The 19,063-nt window shown below is 48.7% G+C and overlaps 1 protein-coding gene across 1 annotated transcript in view; it reads left to right on the forward strand.

Moving 5' to 3' along the window:
• The window catches only part of RPF2 (ribosome production factor 2 homolog), a 53,376-nt gene extending 35,184 nt beyond the window's left edge, over positions 1-18,192 (forward strand). Inside the window, exons 9-10 of the mRNA XM_044290775.1 lie at positions 15,274-15,418; positions 17,681-18,192. Of these exons, the coding sequence (XP_044146710.1) occupies positions 15,274-15,418; positions 17,681-17,863 (328 nt within the window). The 3' untranslated portion in view covers positions 17,864-18,192. The remainder of the gene's footprint in view (positions 1-15,273; positions 15,419-17,680) is intronic.
• Positions 18,193-19,063: the final 871 nt, after the last annotated feature.

The following is a 19,063-nucleotide window of genomic DNA, read 5'->3' on the forward strand; positions in this document are numbered from 1 at the left end:
GTGCCCGACGCGGATCGGTCAGGAGCGCCCGTGCCCCTTTTCAGCACCCTCACCCTGGGCTAGATGTCCTCATAGACGAAGCCAAGGGTCTGGTCAGAAAGTCTCTGTCGCGTAATACGGCGAGGAATTACCAGGCCGGCTTGAGGGCATTTGATAAATTCTCCAGGACTCATCCAAGGGGTCATCATTCCGAAATTTCCCACATCATGGCCTTTCTAGCCCATTGTCACTACCAACTGTGTCTGTAACACAGTACCATCAAACTCTACTTAGCCGGGCTTCAACACCACTTCATGCTGGATGATCCTCACCGCGGGTCCTTTTTCTCTGTTCAGGCCATTAAGGCCACCCTTCGGGGTATTCAGAAGGAGGGTAAGGGGTCCCGTAGCCGTAGGCAACCCGTGTCTAGCGAGTTGTTTAGGTCTCTCTCCTCGTCTTTGGATGGTCATCCTTTTGGGCCCTCCACTAGCTTGATCTTGAAAGCAGCCATGTACCTCATTTTTTATGGGTTTCTTAGGCCTGGGGAAGTTTTAGCCGGGCCGAACCGCCAGGGTCACCCGTTGAAACAGCATCTGTCTTGTGGCCGAGGTTGCTACACTCTCCTCCTACCCTCCACCAAAACCAGTCAGTCGGGTCCCCCTACCGCAATCAGATTTTATCCGACTACCAACATGTGGTGCCCAGTTCGGGTGCTGCACCAATTATTATTACATATTCAGGTCGGTTCTCCAGACAGTCCTCTCCTGCCGCACGGAGGCAAACCCCTTACTGCCACACGGTTCATATCCTGCATCCGTGCTCTCGCCCAAGGCCTAGGATACGACCCCAAAGTTATATCAGGGCATTCTTTCCGCATAGGGGCGGCTTCAGCCGCATCCCGGCATCAGGTGCCAGCTCACGTCATTCGGAGCATGGGGCGGTGGCGGTCCTCTTGCTACACTAGATATATTCCTGATCCCCAAGTAGAGATATCTCGTGCCTTTTGTTCTTTGGCTTTGTAATTTACGTAATAAAATGTTGTTACTAATGGTTGCTTTTGCCCCCTTTCTTGGTGTACCCTCGCCGTGGCTCCCGGCATAATTCAGCCACCTTGCTCAGGGCGGGAGTCTCTGCGTACGCTGACGTTTCCTAGCCCTGACCATAAATAGGTAAGGCTGTTACCAGCCTGCATTTGTGGGAGGGGCGTCTGGCCATATATACCCCTCGCTTCCTTTCAGCCAGGCGCCCGAGCTTCACGCCCCTTCCCCCCGCCCCTTTTTTCAAGGTTTCACTGGGTATGCCCCCTTTCTTGGTGTACCCTCGCCGTGGCTCCCGGCATAATTCAGCCACCTTGCTCAGGGCAGGAGTCTCTGCATACGCTGACGTTTCCTAGCCCTGACCATAAATGGGTAAGGCTGTTACCAGCCTGCATTTGTGGGAGGGGCGTCTGGCCATATATACCCCTCGCTTCCTTTCAGCCAGGCGCCCGAGCTTCACGCCCCTCCCCCCCGCCCCTTTTTTCAAGGTTTCACTGGGTATGCCCCCTTTCTTGGTGTACCCTCGCCGTGGCTCCCGGCATAATTCAGCCACCTTGCTCAGGGCGGGAGTCTCTGCGTACGCTGACGTTTCCTAGCCCTGACCATAATATATATATATATATATATATATATATATATATATATATATATATATATATATATATATATATATATGTGTGTGTGTGTAATGACAGATCATGTGACACTTAGATTGCACACAGGTGACATCATTTCACTAATTATGTGACTTCTGAAGGTAATTGGTTGCACCTTTTTTGGGCTTCCTAACAAAGGGGGTGAATACATACGCACATGCCAATTTTCTGTTTTCTAAACAATTTTATTTATATATTTTTCTCATTTCACTTCACTAACTTAGACTATTGTCACATAAAATTCAGATATACATAACAAAACATTGAACTTAAAGGGGTTTTCTCATATCGCTAGGATATGTCCCCGTTGTCGTATAGGTGTGGGTCCCACCGCTGGGACCCGCACCTATATCGAGAACAGAGCCCCGAAAGTGAAGGAGATCGCACTGCGCATGCGCAGCCGCCCTCCATTAATTTTTATGGGGTCGCCGATATGCCCCTATTGTCTAAGATGTGAATACCCCTTTAAGGCTGTAATGTAATAAAACAAGTCAAGGGGGTGAATACTTTTGCAAGGCACTGTATATATACCCTGCTGCAGAACCCAAAATAAAGCTTGCACCACCCTTGGCTGAGTGGTCATTGACCAAGCACTACCAGCCTTTTAAACTTTGAAACTTTCAATCTCAGCTGAAATGCATTGTTTTGCAGGTGTTTTTTTTTTTTTTTTTTTTTTTTTTTCAATTTTCCAGTAGTGCTCATGAGGCGGTAGAACCTCTCTGCTCTTTACAGAGATTGTCCAGCAGGTTGTTCCTCCCGTGGACTTTGTTATTCTGAAATGTTGCCAGGGATTCCACCTTAATAGTCAGAGGAGCATCCAAATTACCTCTGTTACAGAAACTGAAAATAGCGTAGCTTCCTGGAAGCTAGGGAAACAGTGAAGCACTGGCCACTTGGGTTTTTCTGTAAGCGCATCCAACCCTGGTCGGCACATACTGAAGGTATGAGATGGTACAACCCCTTTAATCCTGGAGACGTCTTTTAATGAGTGCCCCTCTCAAGAATGCTTTCGTAGCATCTTAAACTATTAGGACAGATGCAGACAGGGTCGGACTGGACAAGACACTATAAGTAAACTTCCTGGTGTGCTGTTGTCCAGGATGTCTTCTGAGCCCTCTTCATAGCTGCCAGCCAGGTAAGTAATGTTCTCACACTCCCAGAGTTAATGATGGGATGAAGTACTTATGTACCTGGCTGGTGGCCACAGGTGCCCTTCAGACTCCTGAACTCAACTATATTGCCATCCAGTTTCAACTACCACAAAGAGGTAGCTTCTGGGGTGATATTTTGTGCTGTTGGGGCATTCTTTTGTCATGTGCTGTGGTATTTGGACCTTCTGGAGCGGTATTTTTTGCATTAAGGGTCCATTCACACGACCGTAAGTGTTTTGTGGATCCGCCAAACACGGACACAAGCAATGTGCGTTCCGCATTTTGCGGACCGCACATCCCCGGCACTTAATAGAAAATGCCTATTCTTGTCCGCAATTGCGGACAAGAATAGGACATGTTCTATTTTTTTCGGGAACGGAAGTGCGGATCCGCAATTACGGATTCAGGCAGCACATTGTGTGGCCCCATAGAAATTAATGGGTCCGCAATTCCGTTACACAAAATTTGGAACGGAATTGCGGACGTGTGAATGGACCCTAATATGGTATTGTTTTCTCCTCCTATTTGTGTCGGTCCTGCCTTCTGTCAATTTAGAGCCGGCTACAACATGGGGCCACTTTAAACTTTTTTCCAGGGCCACTTTAAGTTTTCAGTCTGCTCCTCGATGCAGACCTCAGATTGTTAGCAACCAAAAAAAAAAAACTCAAAGGACCAGCAAACATGCCTCATTAGCTAGCACAGGAAGCCAAAATGTATCAAGTTTCCAAGGAACAACCCCCCCCTTATCCCCTCCAACAAAATTGGATCTTGCCTTTATCACCACAAGCAAAATCCAACGAACTAAAAGGGAGAGATCCCACTGTAGTAATCAAAATACTCGGCTCAGCATTGGCAATTATTAAATCAGTCTGGGATAAATATGGATGAGACACTGAGAAACAAGAAAGCCATCTCTCAGCTGGAAATCAAAGTTGCAATTAATCATCTAATTTAAAGTTAATAAATACTTTTACCAGTACCTACAGTTACGCCACGCCTTGGCAGTGCAGGGGATGGTAACTGATCTTACCATACAGGCTTCTATGATAGGGGGGGAAGACTAAGGGAGTGATCTGTCTCTTCTAAACTACTGCTCTCATTCTGTCAGGAGCACTTTTTACTAATAGTAAGGGAAAAGTGATCTCGAGATGTAGGTCCTTTAACCGATTCACAATGGTCAGAGGTGCTATCCTGGGGTCCCTTGCTATCATTGTGTGAGACGCCCACTCTCACAGCTGTATCCGATACATAGGGTATACAGGACACCCATGTGCCTCCAAAGGCTGGGTATACGTGATACTTCTAATTGCCCTAAATGTGATATCCCTGAAGCACACATAATCCACATGTTTTGGGAATGTACGGTCATAGGCCCTTTCTGGCGAGCAATACTGCATATTATTTTTGAGGTATATAAAATTAGACTTCCAGCTGAGCCATTGACATGTATATTGGGCCTATTACAAGATGATTCCACAGAGCGTCTTAGTATTGGTATAAGTAGACAACTATATCAGGTTAGGAAACTAATAGCCACATTTTGGATCAGTACCAATGTACAAACTAAAGAGGAGTTTATTGCACATATGAATGTGATAATTGGGCTAGAGAGAGTATACTATAAAAGAGGAACTAATCAAAAGATAGTCTATATGGGGACCATGGCTCACAGCGCCGGGACTCCCCTCAGGGTGCCTTCTATCTATCCTAAACTATAGAATCCCTAATCAGGAGGATATAGGGAATTAAAACGTAACCTTTTACTAATACCATAAAAATCACGCCACACCAAAAAGACATACAAATCGCAGTTATATAAAATGGAGACTCGTGACGCCTCAGTGCTAGAGGTGCCGTGAGTGGGGACACATTGCTGCCTGTTGCCCTCTGACCTCATGGAGTGTGCAGGTAGCCGGAGACAGTCGCTGTATGCTGTGTCGGTGTGTGCGGCTTCACCATGACTAAGAGACTGAGCCACAGATGTGTACCCTGGTGATGAATGACTGCTCCGTCGTGGTTCTGTTGGACTCCGGTAGTCTGGTCACCTTAGTGCATGCCAGCTTCGTGGCTGGGAATTATGTGCCGGACAAAAGAGTAAATGTGCTGTGCATCCATAGGGATGCAAAATCATACCCGGTGGCTCGGGTTAAGCTGGAGAATCCGTCTGGGATTGTAACCTATGAAGTCGTGGTCGTAAAAAGACTTATGCATGATATGATATTGGGCCGGGACTTTCCCTTGTTTTGGAAGTTGTTGCCCATTGAATACAATGGTTTAAAGGAAGAGACCATTGAAAGCAATGTTGCCGATAAGGTGCGAAGTGAAGATGTCATGTTAAGGGTTTATTCACACGTCCGTTGTTTCTTTCCTGATCTGTTCCGTTTTTTGCTGAACAGATCTGGACCCATTCATTTTCAATGGGTCCTGAAAAAAAATCTGACATTGTGCTGTCCGATTTTTTTTTCAGGACCCATTGAAAATAAATGGGTCCAGATCTGGTCCAGATCTGTTCAGCAAAAAACGGAACAGATCAGGAAAGAAACAACGGACGTGTGAATGGACCCTAAGGCCTCAAGCACATGACCGTTGTTTCATTCTGTGTCCGTTGTTCCGTTTTTCGTGATTTTCTGCGGACCTTTTGACTTACAATGGGTCTGTTGAAAACTCGGCTAATGCACAGTTTGTCATCTGCGTCCGTGGTTTGAGTCCGTCAAAAAAATATAACCTGTCCTATTTTTTTTCACGGAAAACGATTCGCGGACCCATTCAAGTCAATAGGTTCGTGAAAAAAATCGTGGAGGCACACAAGATTCCGCATCCGTTTTTTTTCCTATCATTTGCATGGCAAACTTGACTTAGATGTTTTTTTAACTTGCCTTCATGTCTGGAGGTCCTCCAAAAATAAAGGAAGACACACTGAAACGGATCACTGAACAACAGAACCCCATTTTGCGGAACGGAACACAACAACTGTCGTGTGCATGAGGCCTAACTGAAATGTCTGGTGAAAATTTGGGGTTATGTGACGTACCTGATAATGATACTTCTCTATTGCAGTTGTTAGCTGGGGAAGATGAAGCTTCCCCTACTGGGGAAAATATGTTGGACTTAGGGGTGTCTCAGGGTAACTTTGGTACGGAACAATTGAGAGATCCCACTCATGAGTGCTCACGGAAATGTTAGTGATAGATGGTGTACCACAGGTACCAGAAGCTGACCAGAAATTTCCACATTTTGCAATGAATGGAAACCTGCTGCATCAAGTTAACAAATGCAACAATGAAATTGTGGAGCAGCTTCTGGTGCCAAAACCCTATAGACATATGGTACTAGATCTCGCACATAACCACGTACTTGGGGGTCATATGGGTGTTAGCAAAACACAGGAGAGGGTACTACAAAGATTGTTCTGGCCTGGAGTGTACAATGAAGTAGAATTATACTGCGAGTCCTGCCCCACCTGCCAGATAACTGCCCCGACTTCACATTTCCAGAGTCCCTTAGTGCCTCTAACAATCATTGAGGTACCCTTTGAAAGAATTGCCATGGATTTGATGGGTCCTATATTTAACTTAGCTAGGGGACACCAGTGTATGTGTGTGTGTGTGTATGTGTGTGTGTGTGTATGTGTGTGTGTGTGTGTGTGTGTGTGTGTATATAGATCATGAAAGAGTTGTGCAAGGTGTTCAAAATCACCCAGATATGGATCACCCCCAGACACAGATTGGTCGAGAGGTTTAACAAGACCCTGAAACAGATGTTAAAAAAGTGATAGAAAAGGATGCTCGGGACTGGAACTGCCTCCTACTATACCTTCTGTTCTCTACTAGGGAGACAGTCACCCAAGGGGTTTACTCGATGTAGCTAAAGAAACTTGGAAGACTGAGGTTACTCCCTATAAGAGCGTCATAGAACATGTGGCTGACATGCAAGACCGGATAGCGACCATGATGCCCATAGTTAAAGAGCTCAGGAGGCTCAAAGCAGAATCTATAACAGGTCTGCCAAGGTAAGGGGCTTTAATCCCGGGGACAGGATTTAGTTCCCCCTGTAGAAAGTAAGTTTCTGGCAAAGTGGCAGGGTCCCTACGAGATTGTGGAAAAAGTGGGCGAGGTGAACTATAAGGTGCACCAACCAGGAAGGAGAAGACCCTTCCAGATTTACCACGTAAATCTAATCAAGCCATGGAAAGATCGGGAGTCATTGGTGGCCACACAGACCATGATAAAGGAGGTGTCACCACCAATTCCCCCGGTAAAAATTAGTGAGGCACTGTCTACCCCAGAAACAAGAAGTAAAGGAGTTTCTACAGAAAAATAGGTTTTCTGACCTACCAGGCCGTACCCACCTGATAAAACATTACGTGAGAACTGAGTCCCACAGCAAGGTGAATCTAAAGCCCTACAGGATACCAGAAGCGTGCAGAAAAGCGGTATCCTCTGAGGTCAGGCGCATGCTTGAGTTAGGGGTCATTGAGGAATCAACCAGTGAGTGGTCAAGCCCTATTGTCTTAATCCCGAAGTCCACTGGGACTTGGAGATTTTGTAATGATTTCCAGACGCTAAATTAGGTGTCAAAATTTGATGCGTACCCCATGCCCAGAGTAGGTAACTGATTGAGAGGCTTGGGAAAGCAATGTACATCACGACCCTGGACCTTTACAAACTGGTATTGATAGATACCATTATCAGATGATGCAAAAGAAAAGACAGCATTCTCTACTCCAGAGGGGCTGTTCCAGTACACAGTGATGCCTTTCGGGTTACATGGAGCCCTCGCTACATTTCAGAGGTTGAAGGACCTAATCTTGAGGCCACATCGTGACTATGCTGTCGCTTACCTTGATGACGTGGTCAGTTTTTCATCTGATTGGAGAAGTCACCTCTGGAAGGTACAGGCAGTGATAGACTCCATTAGTGATGCTGGCCTAACCATAAACCCTGAGAAATGTGCAGTGGGTCTAGAGGTAGCAAAATACCTGGGCTACATTATTGGTAAAGGGCTCGTTAAACCCCAGATCAATAAAGTAGAGTCTATACAAAACTGGCCTAGGCCCCTAAAAAAACAAGTCGGGGTCTTCCGGTTTGTAGCGAATTTCGCCTCAATGGCAGCACCATTGACTGACTAAACGAAAGGCGTTAAATCCGTAATGGTGAAGTGGACCCCAGAGGCAGAAAAGGCCTTTCAAAGCCTAAAGTCTGCCCTCTGTCAACAGCCAGTGCTCATTTCCCTGGATTTCGGAAGAGAGTTTCTGATCCAGACTGATGTGTCTGAGACAGGCTTGGGAGCAGTCCTGTCACAAGTGATGAATGGGGAGGAGCACCCAGTGATGTACCTAAGCAGGAAGTTGACCCCGGCAGAAATTTTTTTATGCCATAGTGGAACGAGAATGTCTAGCCAATAAATGGTCTCTGGAGTCTCTTAAATATTACCTGCTGGGTAGAAAATTTTAGTTGGTAACAGATCACGCTCCTTTAACTTGGATAAAACAAAACAGGGAGAGAAACACAAGAGTGGCCAGGTGGTTTCTCTCCCTGCAAAATTTTAATTTGAAGGATGAACATAGGCCAGGGAAATTACAGGGGAACGCGGATGCTTTGTCCAGGATACACTGTTTGTTGGCCAAAAATACGCAGACCTCTGGTCTGGAGAAGGGGGTTGGGGAGGGATATGTAGTAAGGTGAACAGAAATGTGTATGGTAAAGTCCTGGAAGGGGTATATATCCCACCCAGGTTCCTCAACTGGGTGAGGTATATGAAATCCAGAAAGTAAAAATTGGTCTCTGAGACAGTCTTGTTAAGTTTATGGGCTGGATTTTATTGGACTGGGGAAGGTAGGCTTGGTAGAGGGACCTCCCCAGTCCACCCTCTTCCGGGGCAGATTTTCCCCTAGCCTGAGGGATCGCCAGCTGGGATCATTAAGGGAAAATAAAGCATAGTCCAGACTGTCAGTCTGGGGAGAGTGATGCCTGGAGAAAGTCTGGGAAGCTGGCTGCCCTGCTGGCTAGAGAAGCCGATTTCTCTGTGTGATCTGTTTTCAATAGGTGAGCTAGGATCTTTACTGTATTAGCCAGAGCCCAGACAGGCAGGTATTTTTTTTTTTTTTTTTGGTGCTGGACCTTCACTTTACCCAGTGAGTTATAACTGAGGTTTGCCTGTATTGCCAGAGTGTAATGAAAACTAAAGCATAATTTGGACTTTAACCCTGTGGTCTGCAAGAGAATCTGTCAGCACCGCCCCTGTTGAGAGAGCAATCCCTTTATCTCTGTTTATGTACAAAAAAATTGAGAAAATCAATAAAAACAACTTTATTTAAAAAGAAATGTAAATTAAACTCTTGACCTACATTGTGATGTATAGTTGTAAGTACCACAAGCCCCTAAAATATTATTTCTTGCCCATTTTCCTTGGGGGACACAGACCTTGGGTATAGCTCAGCTCCCTAGGAGGCGTGACACTAAGTAAAACTGTTAAGCCCCTCCTCCATCAGCTATACCCTCAGCCTGGAGATAGAGGCTACCAGTTTTAGCTTAGTGTCCAAGGAGGCAAGACACTCCCTGCTACTGCAGGGCTGTTTTCTCCTTGTTATTTTTACTTTTTCTTCTAATTTTGTTATTTTATTTTTTCCTAGGGATACCAGAGACGCATTTGACCTCTCTGCTCTCCCGGGGTTGAGCTGCGCCAGTGCCAACTTATCTGCACTGCTGCCTCCCCCACAGAAGCAATAGGAGGATCTGGGCAGCAATGGCTCCCCTACATCCCGCCAGCTAGGGGGTCGCCCGCACGCCAAGCCCCTCTTCCAGCTTCCTGCCACTGCGGTGCCAGTGGCTGAAGGGGCGACCCTGCTGGAAAGGACTGAGGGTGAAGACGTCGCACGGTGAGATGGCTATTCCAGCCCATACCCCGTCCCTATCTGCAGCATCTACCCCTCTGGGTAAGGGGGGCACCCGTGGTCGCTCATTCTGAGCGCTCATCTGCAGGACAATGCAGCACAGCAGCATCCTCAGCACCCCCACGCTTTTCCCCCCCACGCTGCTATCTTTCCCCCCCCCCCCCCCCTCCCCCTCATTCGGGGCTGACTCCATTTTTCTCTTCTCTCTCTCCCCCTTCCCGCCGAGAACGGGGGGCGGGGCTTAGCGGTCCCGGCAGGGGGCGGGGCTTCCGCGCGTCATTTTGGGGGCGGAGCTACGTTCTCCTTCACAGGAGACATTTCAAGCGCTGGAGGGGGCGGAGCTTGTTCCCCGCGCTTTCTGCTGAGGTTTCCCGCGCTTCCTCACTCCTGACAGGAAGCTGGGACACGGTGGGGGACTCTAACCTCCTGTGTACATCGCTCGGCTTCTGTGGGCGCTCTCTGCTGCTCTCTGCTGCTCACTGCTGTTCACTGCTTCTCTGCTGCTGCTGATCTGGGCCATCTCCTGACGTTCTTCTGAGGCACTGGTAGGACAGTTAACCCTCTCCTAACCCTCCTGGTCATAGCTGCTATAACCCTTTGTGGTCTCTATATTAGAGTACAACCACACTTCAGCATGTCAGATCCCACAGGTGCCCCCAAACCCTGGTACCATGCCTGTACCGCCTGTAAGGAACTTTTTCCGCGTGGGCAATCTGAGCCGCATTGCCTTGCATGTCAGGCCCCGGTGCAGGGCCCGCTTCCCGCTGCGCCCCCCGGTGCCTCTGAACCCCCTGACTGGGCTAGGTCTCTGTCTCAGGCGGTGGAAAGCCTCACACACGTAGTGGGCCGTCTCGTGGATAGACCGCCTCTCCCGCAGGCTGCCACAATCCCTGTCGCACCCGCTGGGACTACCGTTTCTGCCGCCCCCACTGGTTCCCTGCCTCCCAGCGAATCTTCCAGGGCCCGGCATACTCAGAAACGTTCAAGGGTTGAGCGCACATCTTCTCCAGATGCTTCGCTCTCTCCGCCATGCGTGCGAGCTCAGTCAAGTCTATCCTCTCAAAGGGATACGCTTTCTGAGGGAGAACTGGCGGATTCGGACGTGGACATGGACTCAGAGCTTCCGTCCAAATTGGCGTCCGCGGTGGGGCATCTTGTCACTAGCATCCGTGATACCTTTCAGCTACACGATGACCCCCCCCAGCTCTGAACAGGCCGGCGTGTCCTTTCTCCGCCCCAAACAGGCCTCCAAGGTTTTTCCCATACACGCTGATTTTTCTTCTGTGGTATCCAAGGCTTGGACTCGGCCTAACGTCCGCTTTATTACACCCAAAAAGCTGGACATTTGTTATCCCTTTCTAGCGGATTCTGTGACCACGTGGACATCCCCGCCTAAGGTTGATCCTCCCGTGGCTCGCCTGTCCAAAAGCACTACTATTCCTGTACAGGACGGATATTCCCTCCAGTCTGTTGAGGACCGTCGTACGGAATCCCTCTCCAAGGCCATATTTACTGCCTCTGGTTCGGCCCTTAGACCGGTCTTTGCCTCCGCCTGGGTTGGCAAAGCGGTCTCTGAATGGGGTTTGCAACTGGAACGGGAGTTAGGGTCGGACGTCCCTGTTCAGGACCTCCGTTCCTTAGCCCAACTAATTGTTCAGGCCGGAAAATTCGTCTGTGAGGCCTCCCTTGATGCGGGTGCCCTCATTGCCCGTTCCTCTGCCCTGGCAGTTTCTGTCAGGAGGGAACTCTGGCTGAAGGTTTGGGCGGCGGACGCCGCTTCCAAACGCTCTTTGGCCGGCCTACCATTCACGGGTTCCCGCCTGTTCGGAACCCGTCTGGACGAACTTATATCAGAGGCCACGGGTGGGAAGAGTACTCACCTCCCCCAGTCCAGGCCAATGGGCGCCCCCCGTGGTCGCGCTGGTTCGTCCCGTTTTCGGTCCTTTCGCAAGCCCACCGGGTCTAGACCCGCGGCCAGTTCTTCTTCCTCTGGCCCAGCCCAGGATAGACGCAAGAAGCCGTTTTTTCGGACGCAACCTACCTGGCGCAAGTCCCAGCCTGCACGGGCTCCCACAGGCCAGCAGCCCTCTGCCTGAAGGTGCGCCCCCACCCACCCGGGTGGGGGGCCGCCTTCTCCTATTCAGGAACGTATGGCGGGCCCACATCTCAGACGCATGGGCGCTCGAGATTGTATCTTGCGGATACAAAATCGAATTTGCGTCCATTCCGCCAGACCGTTTCTTCCGATCCCGTCCTCCGCGAGATCCCGTACGAGTGGCCGCCTTCTTCGCGGCCATTCACTCTCTAATGGACAAGGGTGTCGTCGCCCCCGTGCCTCCGACGGAAAGGTTCAGGGGGTTCTACTCGAACCTCTTTGTGGTTCCCAAGAAGGAAGGCTCAGTGCGTCCGATCTTGGACCTAAAACGCCTGAACCGTTTTCTCCAACTGCAGAGATTCCGGATGGAGTCTCTCAGGTCCGCAGTGGCCTCCCTGGAAAGAGGGGATTTCATGGCCTCAATCGACATTCAGGATGCATACCTCCACGTTCCGGTTGCTCCATGTCATCACCGCTTCCTGCGCTTTGCGGTGGGGGACGATCACTTCCAATTCGTCGCCCTTCCCTTTGGTCTGGCGACTGCTCCTCGAGTGTTCACCAAGGTCCTGGCCCCTGTCTTGGCCCTTCTACGTTCAAGAAGTGTTTTTCTTCTCCCATACTTGGACGACATCCTGGTCAAGGCACCCTCCTTCTCTCAGACATCCCGCAGTGTGGAACTCACTCTGGAGACCCTGACGCGGTTCGGTTGGATTATCAACCACCCCAAATCTTCCCTTACCCCCTCCAGACGGCTGATCTTCCTGGGGATGCTCCTGGATACAGAGTTGGCGGAGGTCCGCCTTCCGTCGGACAAGCGTCTGGCCCTTCGCGGGTCGGTTCGCGGTCTCCTCCGTCATCACCGCCCTTCCCTCAGATCCAGCATGCGGTTGTTGGGAAAGATGGTTGCCTGTTTCGAAGCGGTGCCGTTCGCACAATTCCGGATTTCCGCACCTTTCAGAGGGCAATTCTGTCGGCCTGGGACAAATCACTGAGGAGTCTGGACAGGACCTTTCTTCTGCCTCCCCTGGCTCGAGCTTCCCTCGGCTGGTGGTTGCATATCCCTCTAAGGGGGAAGTCCTTCCTTCCACTGAACTGGCTGGTGATTACCACAGATGCCAGCTTACGGGGGTGGGGGGGGGTTTTCCCTCCCCGGTCCGTCCAGGGCGTTTGGTCTCTATCTGAGTCCAGACTTCCAATCAATATTCTGGAACTGAGGGCGATTCTTCTGTCCCTCAGACACTGGACCCATCTGCTGAGGGGCCACCCTGTTCGGATCCAATCGGACAATGCCACGGCTGTGGCATACATAAACCATCAGGGAGGCACTCGCAGCGATGCAAGAGGTGACCCTCATTCTCCTCTGGGCGGAGACGCACGTGCCGGCCTTATCTGCGATTTACATCCCGGGGGTGGACAACTGGGCGGCGGATTTCCTCAGCCGGTCCACCATCGACCCGGGAGAATGGTCCCTGCACCCAGAGGTGTTCGAAGCCCTTTGTCTTCGCTGGGGTCGCCCCGACGTGGACCTCATGGCCTCCAAATTCAACCACAAGGTCCCCCTATACCTGGCCAGGGCACGGGACCCGAAGGCATACGGCGCCGACGCGCTCGTCCTTCCGTGGCGCGAATTCTCCCTTCTGTACGTCTTTCCTCCTTTTCCCCTCCTGCCACGGGATCTTCGGAGGATCGCGGCAGAGGGCGTCCCCGCGATTCTAATCGCCCCGGATTGGCCCCGCCGGTCTTGGTACGCCGACCTAATGTTGCTGTTGGCAGACGCACCGTGGCCACTGCCCTCCAGGGAAGACCTTCTCTCTCAGGGACCGATCTTCCACGAGCATTTAGGCTCGCTACGTTTGACGGCGTGGCTATTGAGACCGCCGTCTTAACGCGACGGGGTTTCTCCGCGGACGTAGTCCGCACCATGATCCGGGCTCGTAAGCCCGTATCCTCTAGGATCTACTATCGGGTTTGGAGGTCCTATCTGGGGTTCTGTGAGTCCCGGAGCATCCCACCTCTCCGGTTTTCTCTTCCCACAATCCTGTCCTTCCTCCAGTCGGGTCTGGACCTGGGGCTGTGCCTCAGTTCTCTGAAGGGTCAGATTTCGGCGCTGTCTATTCTTCTCCAGCGTCCCCTGGCCCCTCTAGGGCCAATTAAGACCTTTTTACAAGGGGTGGCTCACTCTGTTCCGCCGTACCGCCCTCCAGTTCCTTCCTGGGACCTGAATGTGGTGCTCTCGGCGCTCCAATCAGCCCCCTTCGAGCCTTTACGGGAGGTCTCCCTTCGCCTTCTGTCCTGCAAGGTCATCTTTCTTGTGGCCGTCACGTCTCTCCGACGGGTGTCGGAGTTAGCGGCTCTTTCTTGCTCCGAACCTTTCCTGATCTTCCACCAGGATAAGGTTGTGCTTCGGCCTGTCCCGACTTTCCTGCCAAAGGTGGTCTCCGCCTTTCACATCAATGAGGACATCGTCCTTCCGTCGCTCTGTCCCTCTCCTTCCCACCCCAGAGAACGGGAACTGCACCGTCTGGATGTGGTCAGGGCGTTGAGGATTTACTTGGAGGTCACCGGGTCCTTTCGGCGCACGGACTCCCTGTTTGTGGTTCCGGAGGGTTCGCGCAAAGGGTTGGCGGTCTCCAAGGTGGCTATTGCCCGTTTCATTAAACTGGCGGTGTCTGAGGCTTATCGAGCCAAGGGCAGACCTCCGCCTTTTGGCGTCACTGCTCATTCCACCAGAGCAGTCGGAGCTTCCTGGGCGCAGAGGCATCGGGCCTCGGCTGAACAGTTGTGCAAAGCAGCCACTTGGTCCTCTCTGCACACTTTCACAAAGTTCTATAGGGTGCATACGCATGCATCAGCGGATGCTGCGTTGGGCCGCCTGGTTTTGCAGGCAGCGGTTTCCTGATGCTCTGGTGGTGTTCCGCCTTGGGTTTGTGGTCCCTCCCTTCTTGGACTGCTCTTGAACGTCCCAAGGTCTGTGTCCCCCAAGGAAAATGGGCGAGAAAAGGAGATTTTTGTATAACTTACCAGTTAAATCTCTTTCTCGCTCTTCCTTGGGGGACACAGCATCCACCCTTCTGTGTTTGGTTACAGGGTTATGGTCTGGCGCCCCGTTGGGTTGCTGGCTGGTTGTTTCCGTTATTGGTTGTTATCCTTTCACTACTTGGACACGCAACTGGTAGCCTCTATCTCCAGGCTGAGGGTATAGCTGATGGAGGAGGGGCTTAACAGTTTTACTTAGTGTCACGCCTCCTAGGGAGCTGAGCTATACCCAAGGTCTGTGTCCCCCAAGGAAGAGCGAGAAAGAGATTTAACTGGTAAGTTATACAAAAATCTCCTTTTTAATTGTCATTCCTTTAATCAACCGCTTATATCAGCAGGGTATTACAATTACTTGGTAGTATGGTGCTAATTATTTTTCTTATCTGCTTTCTCTTTTTTACTTACTGCTTTCTCTTGACTTGAACAGGGTACTGCTGAAGAAGTCTGGGTGCAGAACACCCAGAATAGAGCTAGAAGAAATGGGACCTTCTTTTGATTTTGTGATGAGAAGGACACATCTGGCTTCTGATGACCTCTACAAACTTTCTCTGAAACGTCCTAAAGCCCTTCAGGTACTGCATACCCAACTTTTCTTCTAAAAGCCAATTCAAATTGTGTTATTACAAGAAGTTATTTTCCCTCACTGAAAGGAAAACAAATGAAAGGGGTTATCCAAGGGTATAAAGTGTCCCTTCATGTGCCGGACCCCCTACATGGAATATACTTACCCTGCTTCCTGCGGCGCTCCTGGTCCCCGCACCACCGCTTCTGCTCATGCACAGATGAAAACATCCGGTGTCGGGGGAGCAGCCAATGGCAGGCAGGGATGAGCCTCCCTAGCATGACCCGCGATGCTAGGGAGGCTCGTTCCCACCTGCCATTGGCTGCTCCTTCCCGACACCAGAGGTTTTTATCCATGCACAGGGAGAAGCGGTGGGGACCAGGAGCACCACGGGGAGCGGGGTAAGTATATTTCATGTGGGGGGCCCGGCACATGGGGGACACTTTATACTCTTGGTTAACCCCTTTAAATCCTCAAGCTCCTTTTATTCATTTAACCCTCCTACTGATTACCCATGAGTTGGATTGATTCAAACTGAACTGGACAACACTATTTTGAACAATTTCAGCTTGGGCTGTGTAGCCGCAAAGGAGGGTCTACTCTGGGAGTTGTATCTTGGGCTAGAATACAGTTTGGTCTTGTTTTAAAGCCAGGAATCTTTGCTTTAAAATTGGACCTTAATCAAGCCTATAGCAGCAAACAGGTTGAAATGAGAGCTGCATATGCTGTATTTGGAGCTCTCGCTTCAGCCTGTGTAGAGAAGGATGGAGTCGGATGAGCAGGCAACATGGAGAAAGAGGAGGCTCACAGATCATCCTCCTGTACTTGTATGAGTTTAGATCATTCCAGGAAACGGGTGACATAAACTCTTCATGTTATCCCCTCCTATAAGTCTGAGCATAAATTTTAACCCAATAGCTGCTGTGGTCAGTTTTGACCATGGCACCCAATTGGTTTTCTACGGGGGGGGGGGGGGGGGGGCGCCATCACAAATGGCACTAGTGAAAGCTATAAGTTGTCCTACAAGAACAACACTGCACAGTGAATGCTATAAAATAAGCCCCTCAAAAAGTCGATATTGTTGTTTCACGACAGACAAAAAATAAATTTTGTAGTCTGAAAATGGTTCCTATAAAACCTACAACTTGTCCCACAAAATTCTTATACAACTACATTGAAAGAAAAATACAAAAAAGAGAGCTGGAACTAAGAAGGGGATAACATTTTACTGATCCTTAAAGGAGTTGTCCAGTGTTACAAACGAACACACACGTCTACGGATCATGGGTTTAAGATTCTTACTCATGACACAATTGCTGAATAATTCCCCCAGTATAAATGCCTTCTTCCCACCAATTACATTCAAACTTTAGATGTCACAAGATACCTGGTGGTAATGTTTGGGCAATATACAAAATATCGTCCAATACAAATATTCGTCTGGCTCGCCAAAACGCATGTCGGGGCTGGCGCCATCCCAGAGGAAGCATATTATGGGTAATGACATCTGCACTTCGCACTTTATTATGACCTTACTTATATGGACTGTCACCCTTTGTGTTTTCCTCTTGTGGATGCCCCCTTTTCCCTTCACTTAGTTTAATGTATGTATTAGACCTTTTATATTGTGGTGTTAAACTTTATTGATATATATGCGGGCTGGTAATATACAAAATATGTAGAAAAAATCAATTTTGTAAAATATAAAGAAAAAAATGGAAATACAGGTGAAAGAAAACTCCTATGCGGTGAACGCCATAAGAGAAAAAAATAAATAATTAAAAAAAAAAAACACTTCACACCCCCCCCCCCCCCCCCAAATAAAAGTAGGATAGGACTGTTCAATTATGGGTCGAACGCTCCATAAAATGCTTCTCTACTGAGTAGTTTTCTCTTGTGGTCACCTCCCCTAATAGGTTTTGATCGTTGGGACTCTAACTAATAAAAACCCCAGTTGATGAAATGAGGAGATGGAAGCAGTCAATCATTGTATCTCCTCTCTACTCACTAGCTGTGAGAAGAGTGGCTCAGAGACTATTGAGACCATCTGCAGCTACTGAAGAGAGACCACCCTTGCCAGAGAGCTGCTTTCTCCTCATTTCAGTAATTAATGGAAGTCTCACCGCTCTGACCCCTACCATTCAAATCCTTTGATATGTCTGACTTATCAAAAGTTTTGGAAAACACAGTTACTCTTTATCAAAACTGTTTTACTAAGCCTGCCATTACTCTCCGCTCAGTATTTGCTGATGATTTGCTCTGTTCTTAATAGGCAAAGAAGAAGAAGAACATATCGCATAACACATTTGGTACACAGTTTGGCAGAATCCATATGCAGAAACAGGATCTGAGTAAGCTGCAAACTCGTAAAGTCAAGGCACTAAAGAAAAGACCAGCAAAGAAAATGTCTGCAGCAAATGAAGACAGCAGCCCAAAGAAAAGCAAGACTGAGTGACACCGTAACCAGAAATCATAAAGCATTTCACCATGTTTCAGGACTCTCTAACTGAAGCACAAGCTTCAGTGCAGCTTAAACTATCAAGGTTGTTTAGGCTGATTATAGGACTCTGGTCCTCTTTGCAGGATTTCAGTAAAGGACTGGAGTAGTTTATTTAATGTTTTATATATTCCTTTTCTTTTCCGATTGGAACACTTTATATACACATAACATGTGTCTCTTGTGAAGGCACATCAGTTCTCTGCCGAATATATGTATGAGAAGTTGTGCTGCTTTGTACAAAATGTTCCGTTCTGCATTGTGCAAATAAATCTGCCTGAGCTCTGTATGGTCTTTTCCATATTTTTTTCTGGATTGGAAACTTACTGTATTTGTTTTGTATGCGGGCGTAGCCCTGTTGGTTCATAACGGTTATAAATATATATTTATATATACACAGTATTTGTTGTATTAAGTTATATATGCAAAATCTAACACTAGAGGTCACTGTCTGGTCAGTAAATTAGGTGTATCGTTATTACCTTTCATCCTTTTAACTAGGTACAAATCATAACCAAAATGAATTAATATTACAGAACATTTTGCAGCAAACTGCTTTAGCTTCTCTTTCATAAGGGTTCCTTTAGGTAGCATTTGGCCTGCATGCATGATATTCTCATCCTTGGTTGGGATCAGTTGGTGGAGGATCACTTTGTGGCAACAGACATGCTCTTTCAGCCTCTAACAGCGCTGGTGAGTTGGTTCTCTTTCATGGGAGATACCTCTTTGTATATTGTTTCCCATGGAGCATTGCCTATAAGTCTCCATACCATGGGGTACTTTCAAAAAGTCCTCATTCAGGACTGGTCTCTTTAAGAAGATTCGGCACCCTACCTAAGCCACTTTCAAGGCATTGTACTGAGCCAGCTGGAATCCCACTCTGTACCGATGAGGGGCAAGCACCACAAAACAGCTGTCTATGGATGGATATCTGGCTTGTATTCCCAAAGGTTGTTGAAAAGTTTTATCTTGAGTCGTAGGGAGCCACTTCCAGTAGGTGGTGCTGGTGAGATGGTTCATGGTCTTGGGAGATACTTCTTTGCATAGCCTCTAACATACGTTTACAGTGGTTTTTACACTTGGTGCTGCTGAACCCAAAGTGCAAGTATATTTTGCAATAGATGTGTATATGCTGCAGAACTAGAAAACCCATTTTAA

Source organism: Bufo gargarizans, chromosome 4 (assembly GCF_014858855.1).
Source record: "Bufo gargarizans isolate SCDJY-AF-19 chromosome 4, ASM1485885v1, whole genome shotgun sequence".
NCBI lineage: Eukaryota > Metazoa > Chordata > Amphibia > Anura > Bufonidae > Bufo > Bufo gargarizans.